At 37.6% G+C, this 14,712-nt stretch overlaps 1 protein-coding gene across 1 annotated transcript in view; it reads right to left on the minus strand.

The window, feature by feature from the left end:
* The window catches only part of GRID2IP (Grid2 interacting protein), a 307,557-nt gene that overhangs the window by 127,477 nt on the left and 165,368 nt on the right, over window positions 1-14,712 (minus strand). The window contains exons 6-7 of the mRNA XM_053695186.1: window positions 12,504-12,598; window positions 11,584-11,764 (exon numbers count right to left, since the gene is read on the minus strand). Of these exons, the coding sequence (XP_053551161.1) occupies window positions 11,584-11,764; window positions 12,504-12,598 (276 nt within the window). The remainder of the gene's footprint in view (window positions 1-11,583; window positions 11,765-12,503; window positions 12,599-14,712) is intronic.

Raw genomic sequence — 14,712 nt, forward strand, 5'->3', positions numbered from 1 at the left:
TCCTCCTGGTAGACCGATAATTTCGTGAATCGGAAATTTGACATGTAAATTATCCGAATATATATAGAACAATTCTTGAAAAAAAATCAGTGATAATCAGGTTTAACTTCTTACATCAAGGAGACACCAGATTTGATCGCTAAACTTTCAAAGATTAAAAAGAACAGCCAGAATTTACTCTGGTTGACATGTGACGTCTCAGCGTTATACTCAAACATAGCACACGACCTCGGTCTGAAAGCTATTGATAATTTCTTAAAGAGAGATATATATTTACCCTCGAAACAAAGACTTTTCTTACTGGAGGCTATTTCCTTTGTGTTGAAGCACAATTACTTTGTATTTCAGGAACAATTTTTCCTACAAATAAAAGGAACGTCCATGGGGACTACATTCGCCCCCAGTTTTGCTAACTTGTTCATGGGGATTGTATTACAACTCTCCCTTAAGGGGGGAATCTGGTCTTCTATGGCCGTTTCATCGACGATCTTCTCTTCATTTGGGATGTATCAGAGACATCAGCTAATAAATTTGTAGAGTCTTTGAACGACAATATAATGGGTCTTAGTTTCACCTCTAAAGTCATCAAAGAGAGTATTGATGTTTTGGATTTGGTAGTATATTGGGGGTTGGATGGATTTGTTTCCACAAAAACTTTTTTTTAAGTCAGTGTACACAAATAGCTATCTTAATTATAATAGTAACCACCATAAAACTTGGAAAAGCAATATCCCTTACAACCAGTTCTGCAGAATCCAAAGAAATTGTACGGATATTTTAATATATGATGAACAGGCTAAAATCCTGAAAGATAGATTTTAAGAGAGACATTATCCTTTGAAATTAGTGGAAGAGAGTTATCTCAAAGCAAGGAATAAAGATAGATCAGAATATTTTAGATCTAATACCAAAAATCGTAACTATAGCCCTGAACAAGATGTTCTTAGTAAAAAGATAACTAATTCACGCTTTATAACACGCTATAATACTAATCACGATAAGATCAAGAACATTCTCCGCAAACATTGGTTCATACTAAAAGGAGATTCTATTTTGAAAGATCTTATAGAGGAATTTCCAGTGTGTACCTTTAGAAGGGTGCCTACTCTAAAAAATAAATTAGCTCCAAGTAGTTATGAAAACGCAAAGTATTAAACCCATGAATAGAGACCGGAATATTAATAATACTTTTTCATTAGAGAAAAGAGGATTTTATAGGCGCAATAGACCAAATTGTGGCCTGTGCGCCTACATGACAGGAAATGAGGTTATTTTCAGATCTTCTTCAACCAAAGAGGAATTTGAAGTTACATCTCATTTTACTTGTGATTCCGCATTTGTGGTATATTTACTCCAATGCAAATGCAGTATACAATATATTGGCAGGACCTCTAGACCCCTGAAAAAAAGATGGGGTGAACATCTTAGAAATTTGAAGAAGAAAACTTTAATTAACCATAGTGTTCCACGACATAGAGCGAAATTTCATGAGGGCGAAACTAATATCTTTAAGATTTTTCCGATTGAATATATTACCCCTAAGTGGGACAGAAATAGATTTTTACACCTTAGACAGAGAGAAACATATTGGATATGGAAAATGAAAACTATTAACCCCAATGGATTAAATGAACACATTGATATGGCAGCTTTCAACTAATATATATATATATAATAATATAGTTTTACCATCAATTTCATTTTGTTATAAACTGATAGACGTGATTTATAGAATATATATGGTCCTATTGTCTGTTGATTATGAGTTAGACCTATGAAGTTTTTATCTCATTTATTATCAGTAGTGGTTATAGTGGTTTTTAGTTATCATATACTATTATATTTATTTCCTTTATCCCCATATGTGCATATTCATATATTACCATCATCCGCTCAATTGCATATTTACATGTCATTTTTGGATCTTAGGATCAATATATTTGTGCATATTTATATATCATAATGATCTTGGGTTTAATATAGATTCTATCATTACCCATTTTTGCTAGGTTTGTAGTGTGTATTATATTACATAAATGGATATACACTTATTTGATATAGTTAATCATGAAACCATACTATTCATATTAGTATATATATTATTTGTTTGTTTTTAGAAGAGCCTGTTCTGCTCTATGTTGTCCTTCAGTTATTTAACATCAACTTTATGGGCCATGTTTTAAAATGACATTTTTGGCATATGATGATGTTTTTACTATTATATATTTTATAGTTCTTTATTTATTATTTTTATATCCAGATCATCCATTATGACTCTTTGGCTTGGACTTTGTTTTAATAGCCATTAATGTCTGTCTTTTTTATGAACTATGTACATATTATATTATGTTATATTTTTACGGTTTTGTTAGTATGTGCATGCATCGGTCCGCAAATCCAATGTTATTATTTTGGCATCAGCCAGCTATTGGTGCCGGTCTCGAGATAGGAATTTGCCAATGTATTGTTTTGTTTGGATGTGGGTTTTTCAGATTTGACATTCGGCACTCACGCTTACAGCTGGTGGTTTCTCTTTTGAAACATAATTTACGCCTTCCAATAGGAAGTAATTTCGTCAAAGCTAATAGATGATCATTGGCTAATGGGGAGGTGTGTCTCTTTCTATACTGACGATACGGAGTCACATCCTATTAGAATCAAGCCGGTTATTGCCAAACATATCATTGGCTGTGGGCGTATCCGTGCGCATGCGCACTACTCGGCAATAGACGCAGAGCAGGATTTTTAAGTCGTGAATACATTCTGTTAGCATACACCTGATGAAGCGGTCAGCAAGACCAGGAAACGCGTTGTGTTATACTTTCTTGTTACAATAAAGCCTTTTGTGTTTTTAAGACATATGGCATCACAAATTTTATAGAGTAAATATTCATTACTTACCATCATTTGCAGCCCGTTCTGTGAGGGCTCCTATCCTGCAAAAACACACTGGGGATATTGAGCCTAGAAGGGACTTATCCAGTTTGTGTGGGATCACAATTTCTTTGGAGACTCCATACTGCTGCGGCAGGATAGCTTTCTGGACAGCTGCTAAAGGTCCAGAAGGCATTTGTGGCACTTCTCAAGTCATTATACTTTGTAAGTATATTTGTTATCTGCGTGTGCAAAGACCTAGTACCACTGATTGTGCACTATTGGCGCCCTCTTTTTTTCTACTTTTCGACAGATCGATTACACTTGTTTTGCCATCAAGTTTGTGGAAGAAGGATGCAGCTTATGGTTCCTTACTAAGTCCTCTATCCTGGATTATCACTAGTATCTACAAGGAAATCCTTGTATATCACTATTAAGTATACCACACTTGTATTTATGTTGCAATGATCTATATTGTAGTACTTAATTTTTTACACTGTATATATATTTCTTTATACCTCACCCCTATGGTGCAGTTACTTTTTTTTATGTAGGTGTTTTGTGAGTTGTATATCAGCGCTCTCTCTCACATTACTTATTTTATCAACACAGTTTCACACATCCACATTCTCTGCTCTTATATTGAAGAGCGTATTATATTCACCTTTTGTGTGTTGTCATTAGAATCACCATCATATACATATCAACGTTATTACTAGGTTGTATATTATTTTTACATATTGTTTACACCATATATTATTTGATCACTAGGCGCATCTAACATTCTTTTTTTCTTTTTTCTTTATATACCATTACCTCCGCTGATACATTTTCAGTACTGGTTAGGCTATCTGCTATATGTGTCTTTCAGTAACTATGTTTTTTCTTATTTAAGACACTCGCAGCTTTGGTTTGGCGCTTTATGTATTAATATAAAGTTTTAAATATATGTATTTTACTTATATTTGCCATGAGTCAGGTCTATGTATATTTCCTTTGGCAGACTGTCAGCTTCAGTTTGGGAAGCATGTTTAGGAAGTTATTTGTCTTACCTGGGGTATAGTGCTTTTTTTCAAATTGACAGTTTTTTCTTTTGCGGGCAAAATTAGGCTCGCAAGGGCGCAAAATGCTTTTATTTATTGCGTCATTCTTGGCACAATACATTTTTTGTCGCAAAGGTACATCTTTGATGACACAAGTTTATTTTTCACCCCACTTCCTATATGCCTCTTGCCTTCTATATACTCAGAGGGCCATGCTGTTTGCATTTTTTCCCATTCCTGAAACTGCCATATAAGGAAATTGTAAATTTTGCTTTAATGTTGTTTTTTCTTTTACATTTTGCAAGATGTCTCAATCTGATCCTGTCTCAGAAGAAACTGTTGGAACCCTGCTGCCTGATCACAGTTCTACCAAAGCTAAGTGTATCTGTTGTAAGTTAGCTGAGATTATATCTCCAGCTGTAGTATGTAACAGTTGCCATGATAAGCTTTTGCACGCAGAAAATGTTTCCATCAGTACTAGTACAGTTTCTGTTGTTTCTTCAACATCTAATGTACATGATACCCCTGTTGATTTGAAAAATGATATTGCTGATGCGAAACAGAAGGCTTTGTCTGCTATTCCACCTTCTAATAAACGTAAAAGGTCTTTTAAAACTCATAAATTTGATGAAATTTCTAATGACCGACAACATACTGAAATATCCTCCTCTGATGAGGATCTCTCAGATTCAGAAGATCCTACCTCAGATATTGACACTGACACATCTACTTATCTTTTCAAGATTGAGTATATTTGTTCCTTATTGAAAGAAGTGTTGGTTACTTTGGATATTGAGGAGTCTAGTCCTCTTGATATCAAAAGTAGTAAACATTTAAATTCTGTTTATAAACCTCCTGTGGTTACTCCTGAGGTTTTTCCAGTTCCTGGTGCTATTTCTGATGTGATTGCTAAGAAATGGATTAAGCCTGGTTCTTCTTTCATCCCTTCTTCTAGGTTTAAAAAGTTGTACCCTTTGCCAGCGGCTAGATTAGAGTTTTGGGAAAAAGTCCCCAAAGTTGATGGGGCTATTTCTACTCCTGCCAAACGTACTACTATTCCTATGGAAGACAGTACTTCTTTTATTGATCCTTTAGATAGGAAACTTGAATCTTATCTAAGGAAAGCTTATTTATTTTCTGGCTATCTTCTCAGGCCTGCCATTGCTATGGCTGATGTTGCGGCTGCATCAACTTTTTGGTTGGATAGCTTAGCGCAACAGGAACAGATCCTGATTTGTCTAGCATTGTTCGTTTGCTTCAACATGCTAATCATTTTCTCTGTGATGCTATTTTTGATATCATTAAAATTGACGTTAAATCTATGTCTTTAGCTATTTTAGCTAGAAGAGCTTTATGACTCAAATCTTGGAATGCTGACATGGTATCTAAGTCTAGATTACTAACTCTTTCTTTCCAAGGTAACAATTTATTTGGTTCTCAGTTGGATTCAATTACTTCAACTATCACTGGAGGGAAGGGAGTTTTTTTGCCTCAGGATAAAAGATCTAAGGGTAAATCTAAAGCTTCTAATTATTTTCGTTCTTTTCGACAGAACAAGGAACAGAAAACCAATCCTTCCCCTAAAGACTCTGGTTCCAATTGGAAACCTTATTCAAGTTGGAATAAATCCAAGTCTATTAAGAAACCAAAGCCAGCCCCCAAGTCTGCATAAAGGTGAAGCCCTCGATCCAGTTCAGCTGGTGGGGGGCAGATTGAAATTATTCCAAGACATTTGGGCAGATTCTGTTCAAAATCAGTGGATTCAGTGTATTGTCTCTCAAGGGTATCAAATAGGATTCAAAGTAAGACCTCCTGTGAGAAGATTCGTTCTCTCTCACGTTCCAGAGAAGTGAAGGCTCAGGCTTTTCTGAAGTGTGTTTCAGATCTAGAGCTTTTCAGGGGTAATAATACCAGTTCCGTTTCAGGAAAAGGGTCTGGGGTTTTATTCAAATCTATTCATTGTCCCAAAGAAAGAAAATTAATTCAGGCCAGTTCTGGATCTGAAGTTTTTGAATCGTTTTGTCCCAACTTTCAAGATGGTGACTATAAGGACTATTTTGCCGTTTGTTCAGGAAGGTCATTATATGTCCACGATAGACTTACAGGATGCATATCTTAACATACCGATTCATCCAGAACACTATTGGTTTCTGAGATTCTCTTTCCTAGACAAGCATTACCAATTTGTCGCTCTTCCATTTGGCCTAGCAACAGCTCCAAGGATATTTTCGAAGGTTCTCGGTGCCCTTCTATCTGTAATCAGAGGACAGGGTATTGCGGTGTTTACTTATTGGGACAGTATCTTGGTTCTAGCTCAGTCTTTACATTTAGCCGAATCTCACACAAATCAACGTGTTGTTTCTTCAAAGACATGGTTGGAGGATCAATTTACCAAAGAGTTTCTTGTTTCCTCAGACAAGGGTCACCTTTTAAGGTTTCCAGATAGATTCAGTGTCCATGACTCCGTCCTTAACAGACAAGAGACAAATGAAACTGGTTTCAGCTTGTCAAAACCTTCAGTCTCAATCATTCCCTTCAGTCGCTATGTGGATGGAAGTTTTAGGTCTCATGACTGCAGCATCGGACGTGATCCCCTTTGCTCGTTTTCACATGAGACCTCTACAACTTTGTATGCTGAATCAATGGTGCAGGGATTATACTCAGATATCACAATTGATATACTTAAAGTACTTAAAGCCCAACATTCAACTCTCTCTGACTTGGTGGTTAGACCATCATCGTTTAATTCAGGGGGCCTCTTTTGTTGGTCCTACATGGACTGTGATCACAACAGATGCAAGTCTTTCAGGTTGGGCAGCTGTCTGGGGATCTCTGACAGCACAAGGGCTTTGGAAGCCTCAAGAGGCGAGGTTACCAATCAATATTTTAGAACTCTGTGCTATTTTCAGGGCTCTTCAGGTTTGGCCTCTGTTAAAGAGAGAACCATTAATTTGTTTTCAGACAGACAATATCACAACTGTGGCATATGTCAATCATCAGGGTGGGACTTGCAGTCCCCTAGTTATGAAAGAAGTATCTCGGATGCTTTCTTGGGCAGAATCCAGCTCTTGTCTAATTTCTGTGGTGCATATCCCGGGTGTAGACATTTGGGAAGCGACATTTGGGAAGCGAATTATCTCAGCCGTCAGACCTTACATCCGGGGGAGTGGTCTCTCCATCCAGATGTATTTTGTCAGATTGTACAGATATGGGGTCTTCCAGAAATAGATCTAATGGTTTCTCATCCAAACAAGAAACTTCCCAGGTACTTGTCCAGGTCCAGGGATCCTTTAGGCGGAGATGGTGGATGTTTTAGCAATTCCTTGGTTTTACCAACCTGCTTATATCTTTCTGCCTCTAGTTCTTCTTCCAAAAGTGATCTCCAAGATCATTATGGACCAATTGTATGTGTTTCTGATAGCACCAGCGTGGTCTCACAGGTTTTGGTTTGCGGATCTTGTTCGGATGTCCAGTTGCCAGCCTTGGCCACTTCCTCTAAGGCCAGACCTTCTGTCTCAAGGGCAGTTTTTCCATCAGGATCTCAAATCATTAAATTTGAAGGTATGAAAATTGAACGCTTAGTGCTTAGTCATAGAGGTTTCTCTGACTCAGTGATTAATGCTATGCTACAGGCTCATAAGTCTGTTTCAAGAAAGATGTATTATCGAGTTTGGAAGACCTATATTTCATGGTGTTCTTCTCATAAATTCCCCTGGCATTCTTTTAGAATTCCTAGCATTTTACAGTTTCTCCAGGATGGTTTGGATAAAGGTTTGTCTGCAAGTACTTTGAAGGGACAAATCTGTGCTCTTTCTGTTTTATTTCGTAGAAAGATTACTAAGCTTCCTGATATTCACTGTTTTGTTCAGGCTTTGGTTCGTATCAAGCCTGTTATTAAATCTATCTCTCCTCCTTGGAGTCTTAATTTGGTTTTGAAGACTTTGCAGGCTCCTCCTTTTGAGCCTGTTGTTTCTTTTGGCTATCTCTTCAGCTAGAAGAGTTTCCGAATTGTCTGCTCTCTCTTGCGAGTCTCCTTTTCTGATTTGTCATCAGGATAATGCTGTTTTGCGGACTTTGTTTAAATTTCTTCCTAAGGTTGTGAATTCTAACAACATTAGTAGTGAAATTGTTGTTCCTTCCTTGTGTCCTAATCCCAAGAATGCTCTTGAAAGATCTTTGCATTCTTTGGATGTTGTAAGAGCTTTGAAATATTATGTTAAAGCTACTAAAGATTTCAGGAAGACTTCTAGTCTATTTGTTGTCTTCTCTGGTTCTAGGAAAGGGCAGAAAGCTTCTGCCATTTCTTTGGCATCTTGGTTGAAGCTTTTGATTCATAAAGCTTATTTGGAGGCGGGACAGTCCCACCTCAGAGGATCACAGCTCATTCTACTAGATCAGTCACCACTTCTTGGGCTTTTAAGAATGAAGCTTCAGTTGATCAGATTTGCAAAGCAGCAACTTGGTCTTCTTTGCATACAATTACTAAATTTTACCATTTTGATATATTTGCGTCTTCTGAAGCAGTCTTTGGTAGAAAAGTTCTTGAGGCAGCTGTTTCAGTTTTATTCTTCTGCTAATATTTTACGTTTTTTATTTTTCTATTTATGAGAAAAACTTTTTTTGTGGATTTAATTTTTTCAGCGGAAAATGGCTGATTTTATTTTATCCCTCCCTTTCTAGTGACTCTTCTGTGGACTTCCAAATCTTGGGTATTTCTATCTCATACGTCACTAGCTCATGGACTCTTGCCAATTACATGAAAGAAAATATAATTTATGTAAGAACTTACCTGATAAATTCATTTCTTTCATATTGGCAAGAGTCAATGAGACCCACCCTGTTTCTGGTGGTTATGATTTTTTGTATAAAAGCACAATTATATTTCCAGTTCCTCTTTTTTTGTATGCTTTTTTACTCCTTATTTTATCACCCCATTACTTGGCTATTCGTTAAACTGAATTGTGGGTGTGGTGAGGGGTGTATTTATAGGCATTTTGATGTTTGAAAACTTTGTCCCTCCTGGTATTATTGTATATCCCATGCGTCACTAGCTCATGGACTCTTGCCAATATGAAAGAAATGAATTTATTAGGTAAGTTCTTACATAAATTATGTTTTTTTTGTGGGGTAAACTGGGTACTGGCAGACAGCTGCCAGTATCCAAGATGGCAGCTAATAGGTAGCGGGGGAGGGTTAGAGAGCTGTTTGGGGTGGGGATCAGTGAGGTTGGGAGCTAAGGAGGGGTCCATCACAGATGAGCAGATATTATTTTTTTTTTTAAAAACTTAAAAAAAAAACAAAAAAAAAAAAAACTTTTATTTTAGTAATGGCAGACTTTCTGCCAGTACTTAAGATGGCGGGGACAATTGTGGGGTGAGGGAGGGAAGAGAGCTGTTTGGGAGGGATCAGGGGGTGGGATATGTCAGGTGGGAGGCTTATCTCTACACTAAAGCTAAAATTAACCCTGCAAGCTCCCTACAAGCTCCCTAATTAACCCCGTCACTGCAGGGCATAATACAAGTGTGGTACGCAGCGGCATTTAGCGGCCTTCTAATAACCAAAAAGCAACGCCAAACCATATATGTTTGCTATTTCTGAACAAAGGGGATCCCAGAGAAGCATTTACAACCATTTGTGCCATAATTGCATAAATAAAAAGAGAGAAGCGCTCAACCTGGGAACGAACAATAGCATAATAGCTTGTTCTATAGCTATTTACCACCCTAGAAGCAGCCTCTTTTTGCTCAATATGTGCCTTTCACAGTGAAGAACTATCCTGTAGCATATCAGTCTGATCCTGACTTAACAGTGCAGTCCAGCCCCGAAATACCAGGCAATCCCTCTCTGAACGAGAGAAACAGCAAATCCCCAGACGTACGTTTCAGCCTATTGTGGGCCTCGTCAGTGAGGTGCAGCCATATCCCTCTAGGCACACTGAGCAACGGGTCCACGTCTGGATTCCCGCATCACACTTAGGGAGACTGCCATAACTGCACAAGCTGTTTGTAAATAATTTCAGTGAGAAACCTAAAGTTTGTGAAAAAATTTGTAAAAAAGTAAAAAAAAATTTTATTTGATCGCTTTTGGCGGTGAAATGGTGGCATGAAATATACCAAAATGGGCCTAGATCAATACTTTGGGTAGTCTACTACACTACACTAAAGCTAAAATGAACCCTACAAGCTACCTAATTAAACCCTTCACTGCTGGGCATAATACACATGTGGTGCGCAGTGGCATTTAGCGGCCTTCTAATTACCAAAAAGCAACGCCAAAGCCATATATGTCTGCTATTTCTGAACAAAGGGGATCCCAGAAAACATTTAAAACCATTTGTGCCATAATTGCACAAGCTGTTTGTAAATAATTTCAGTGAGAAAACTAAAGTTTGTGAAAAAATTAGTAAAAAAGTAAACATTTTTTTTTATTTGATCGCTTTTGGCAGTGAAATGGCAGCATTAAATATACCAAAATGGGCCTAGATCAATACTTTGGGTAGTCTACTAAACTACACTAAAGCTAAAATAAACCCTACAAGCTACCTAATTAACCCCTTCACTGCTGGGCATAATACACGTGTGGTGCGCAGGGGCATTTAGCGGCCTTCTAATTACCAAAAAGCAATGCCAAAGCCATATATGTCTGCTATTTCTGAACAAAGGGGATCCCAAAGAAGCATTTACAACCATTTGTGCCATAATTGCACAAGCTGTTTGTAAATAATTTCAGTGAGAAACCTAAAGTTTGTGACAACATTTGTGAAAAAGTGAAAGATTTTTTTAATTTGATCGCATTTGGCGGTGAAATGGTGGCATGAAATATACCAAAATGGGCCTAGATCAATACTTTGGGCTGTCTTCTAAAACAAAATATATACATGTCAAGGGATATTCAGGGATTCCTGACAGATATCAGTGTTCCAATGTAACTAGCGCTAGTTTTGAAAAAAAAGTGGTTTGGAAATAGCAAAGTGCTACTTGTATTTATGGCCCTATAACTTGCAAAAAAAGCAAAGAATAAGTAAACATTGGGTATTTCTAAACGTAGGACATTTAGAAACTATTTAGCATGCTGTTTTTTGGTGGTTGTAGATGTGTAACAGATTTTGGGGGTCAAAGTTAGAATAAGTGTGTTTATTTCCATTATTTCATCATATTTTATAAGTTTTTTTATAGTAAATTATAAGATATGATGAAAATAATGGTATTTTTAGAAAGTCCATTTATTGGCGAGAAAAACGGTATATAATATGTGTGGGTACAGTAAACGAGTAAGAGGAAAATTACAGCTAAACACAAACACTGCAGAAATGTAAAAATAGCCTTGGTCCCAAACGGTCAGAAAATGGAAGAGTGCTGTGGTCCTTAAGGGGTTAATATAATTTTTTTCCCTGTTCCATCTAAGAGAGGCTGTTTTAACCTGTATCATTTTAACCAAGATCTTTTTTTAAAATATTTTAACATGAATAGATGCTGCTCTTTCGTATGCGTGACAGAAAAGTTTTGAGTTCAATGTCCATTTAATAGAAACCCATGAATACATTTTCCAGAGACAAGTGGACATTTCTTTTATAGAGAGCATTTTCCATCCTTAGTGTAGGAGAATCATTATTTCAGGACACCCTGACACAGGTGATTAAGTTATTTTGTTATTATTCTGTTATTACCTGTGCTGGAAGAAGCTCTCCAAGGCTTTGCATACAGTGTAGCGTTCTGTGGGTGTGAGCAGATGTTCTAACTGTTGACTGAAGGTTCGACCTTGTATCCGGATATTAGAAGGGAGAATCTCTGCCACCCACTGAAGAGAGGTAAGTGCTGAAGTTTGTAGAGGGGTCTCGGAATCCAGGTCTGGGACAAGAGAGAAACCATTTATGTTGCTGGACTTAAATGCCTCTAAAGTCCTTTATACCTCTTTCATCTTATGTTTAAAGTGAAGGTCAATTTTGACGAATTAGTGCCCGTTTTTTAATAATCCTATTAAAAACAAGGGCACTTTAATTAATCAAAATTGACATTTCAAGCGTTTTCTTCAAAAACGTACCTATTAATCCTGAGAGCCGCTGCAGCGCTTCCTCCGCCCATCGCAAGTCCTCTTCTCAGGTCCAAAATGACGAATCCGGCTTCATCCAATCACGGTGTTCCCTCAGACCATGATTCCCCCCGGGGGGAACGCTGTGATCGGAGGAAGCCGGATTCGTTCATTTCTGACGTAATCAGAGGCTTCCAATGGCCGGGGGAATCGATGGAGCAGCTTTTAGGATTAAAAGGTAAGTTTTTGAAGAAAACGCTTGAAATGTCGATTTTGATGAATTAAAGTGCCCTTGTTTTTATTAAAATTATTAAAAGCCGGTCACTTATTCGTCAAAATAGACCTTCACTTTAAGGTCCAATAATAAAAATATAAGCTAGTAGAGGCCAACTTCATTCTTCAAGGGCAAAGATGCTAAAGATTTAACCACTAAGAGGCCAGAGAGGGATTTAATTTCAAAGCAATACGTTGCAGAACTCTCTTATTGACGCTCAAGAGGAATGGTCCTTCATTAGGTTACTGGGTTATGTTCTGGTACATTACCCACCAAGCCCTCACCTGCACCGTAGGTCACACTGCCCTCTTCTACCACTAGAGTGGGCACAGCCCCGCTGCCCTGCAGCATGCACACCACCTTCTCATGCCCGCAGTTTCTACAAGAAATAGTGCAAGAAAAACATGCTATATATAACAACAAAAACAAAATAAAAACAGAGGGAGGGAATATATATATAAATCGAATAATAATGAGTCCCATAATAAGAAGTCCAAATGGGATGGGAAAGTTCCAATATTTTAAAGCCGAGGCAGCTCCTTGGGAAAAGTTTTGGTCAAACCTCCTGATGATGCTAGAAAACAAGAGAGAAGACAAGGGCACCAGAATGGCCTAGTACAGTCAGGTATAAGTAAAAATAGAAGGTGCTCCCAAATGAAAACGCACCCTAGGGTGCTGACCTGGCAAACAGGATCCTTCCAATGGTAAAGTGTTATTATAAAACTCCAATCATTCAGTGAAAAATTACAGCAAGATGTTAAGGAGAATACATTTTTTTAATAAATTACACTTGCTGTAGACAACTGGTATATACAATAACATTATAAAGATAGTTACAAAAGTTATGAAAATTATAAAACAAACATATACATAAGCTTGTAGAAAGTGCTTAATGCATCCATGACCTATCAACAAATAAATAAAAAACTTGTAACTATATTTATAATGTTATTGTATATACCAGTTGTATACATCAAGTGTAATTTTATTATTGATTTGAGGCCTGATGAAACAGCCCATGTGAGGCTGAGAAACTTGTTGCCTGAAACATCCCATGTGAAACTGAAATGCGTCGCCTGTTTTTATACAGTCTTTACTAAAAGTTTTTATTCTCCTTGACATCTTGCTGTAATTTTTCGCTGAATACTTGGAGGTTTACGATAACATTTTACCATTCGAAGTGTCCCGTTTTCCGGGTCATTCAGTTTGCTGGACAACTGAGAAGTTCCACCCTGATTATACAGCACCCTAGGGTGTGTTTCATTTGTGGGTACCTTCTAATTTCACTCTAGAACACTTTTACATAACGGTACTAGACCATTATGGCGTCCTTGTTTTCTTTCTTGTTTTCTAAATATACCAATTGTTTGGGGAATTGCACTGGGCAGAATAGAACACAAAGAAAAAATAAATAAATATATATATATATATATATATATATATATACCGACACGCAAAATGAGTTGACTGATCAACATTTCAAGCTTTAAGGAGAAAATCTACTTTAGTACAGTAGGGTATGCTCTTTAAAGGGATATAAAAGCTCTTATATGTTAAATTATTTTATAATTTTACTATTACTTCCAGTCTGGCGCTGAGTTCCAGGAGACCGGATAGGCCGGCAAGGTGATGCGGGACCTCCAGTGTTTGGCCGCCGGCATTTTAGCGCATCTCTGTGACACATTATTTAAACATTGATTATTATTTAATCTCTTTAACCAATCTCTCACCGCTGGCACATTTCCTGATACCTTCAAGCATGCGTCAATCATACCAATCCTAAAAAAGTCTCACCTCGCTTGACCCCTCCACTCCTTCTAACTATCGACCGGTCTCCTTATTTCCCTTTGCTTCAAAATCATTGGAACGACTGGTATAATCGGCTAACTCAATTTCTCACAACTAACTCCTTACTTGATCCACTGCAATCGGGTTTCCACCCTAAACACTCAACAGAAACCGCTCTTACTAAAGTAACAAATTACCTTTTATCAGCTAAAGCAAAAGGCCACTACTCCTTACTAATTCTTCTTGACCTGTCCGCTGCCTTTGACACAGTTGACCATCCTCTCCTCCTAAAAATACTACATTAATTTGGCATCCAAAACACAGCCCTCTCCTGGGTTGCCTCATATCTCTCAAAACACTTGTTTTGAGCTTCCTTTAACAACATATCTTGTGATCCTATGCCTCTCATAGTTGGAGTATCGCAAGGCTCTGTCTTGGGTCCCTTGCTTTTCTCTCTCTATACATCCTCCCTTGGAAAACTTATAGCCTCCTTTGGATTCCAGTACCACTTATATGCTGATGATACCCAAATCTGTCCAAAACTGAGCTGCTTCTTATTCCCCCCTTTTCGACACATCCAACACCTGACATTTCTCTGACTGTTGGAGACTCTATTCACAACACCTCACCGCAGGTCCACTGTCTTGGGGTTACACTTGACTCAGAACTCACATTCAACCCACATATACAACCGCTTACCAAATC

Source organism: Bombina bombina, chromosome 11, assembly GCF_027579735.1.
Source record: "Bombina bombina isolate aBomBom1 chromosome 11, aBomBom1.pri, whole genome shotgun sequence".
NCBI lineage: Eukaryota > Metazoa > Chordata > Amphibia > Anura > Bombinatoridae > Bombina > Bombina bombina.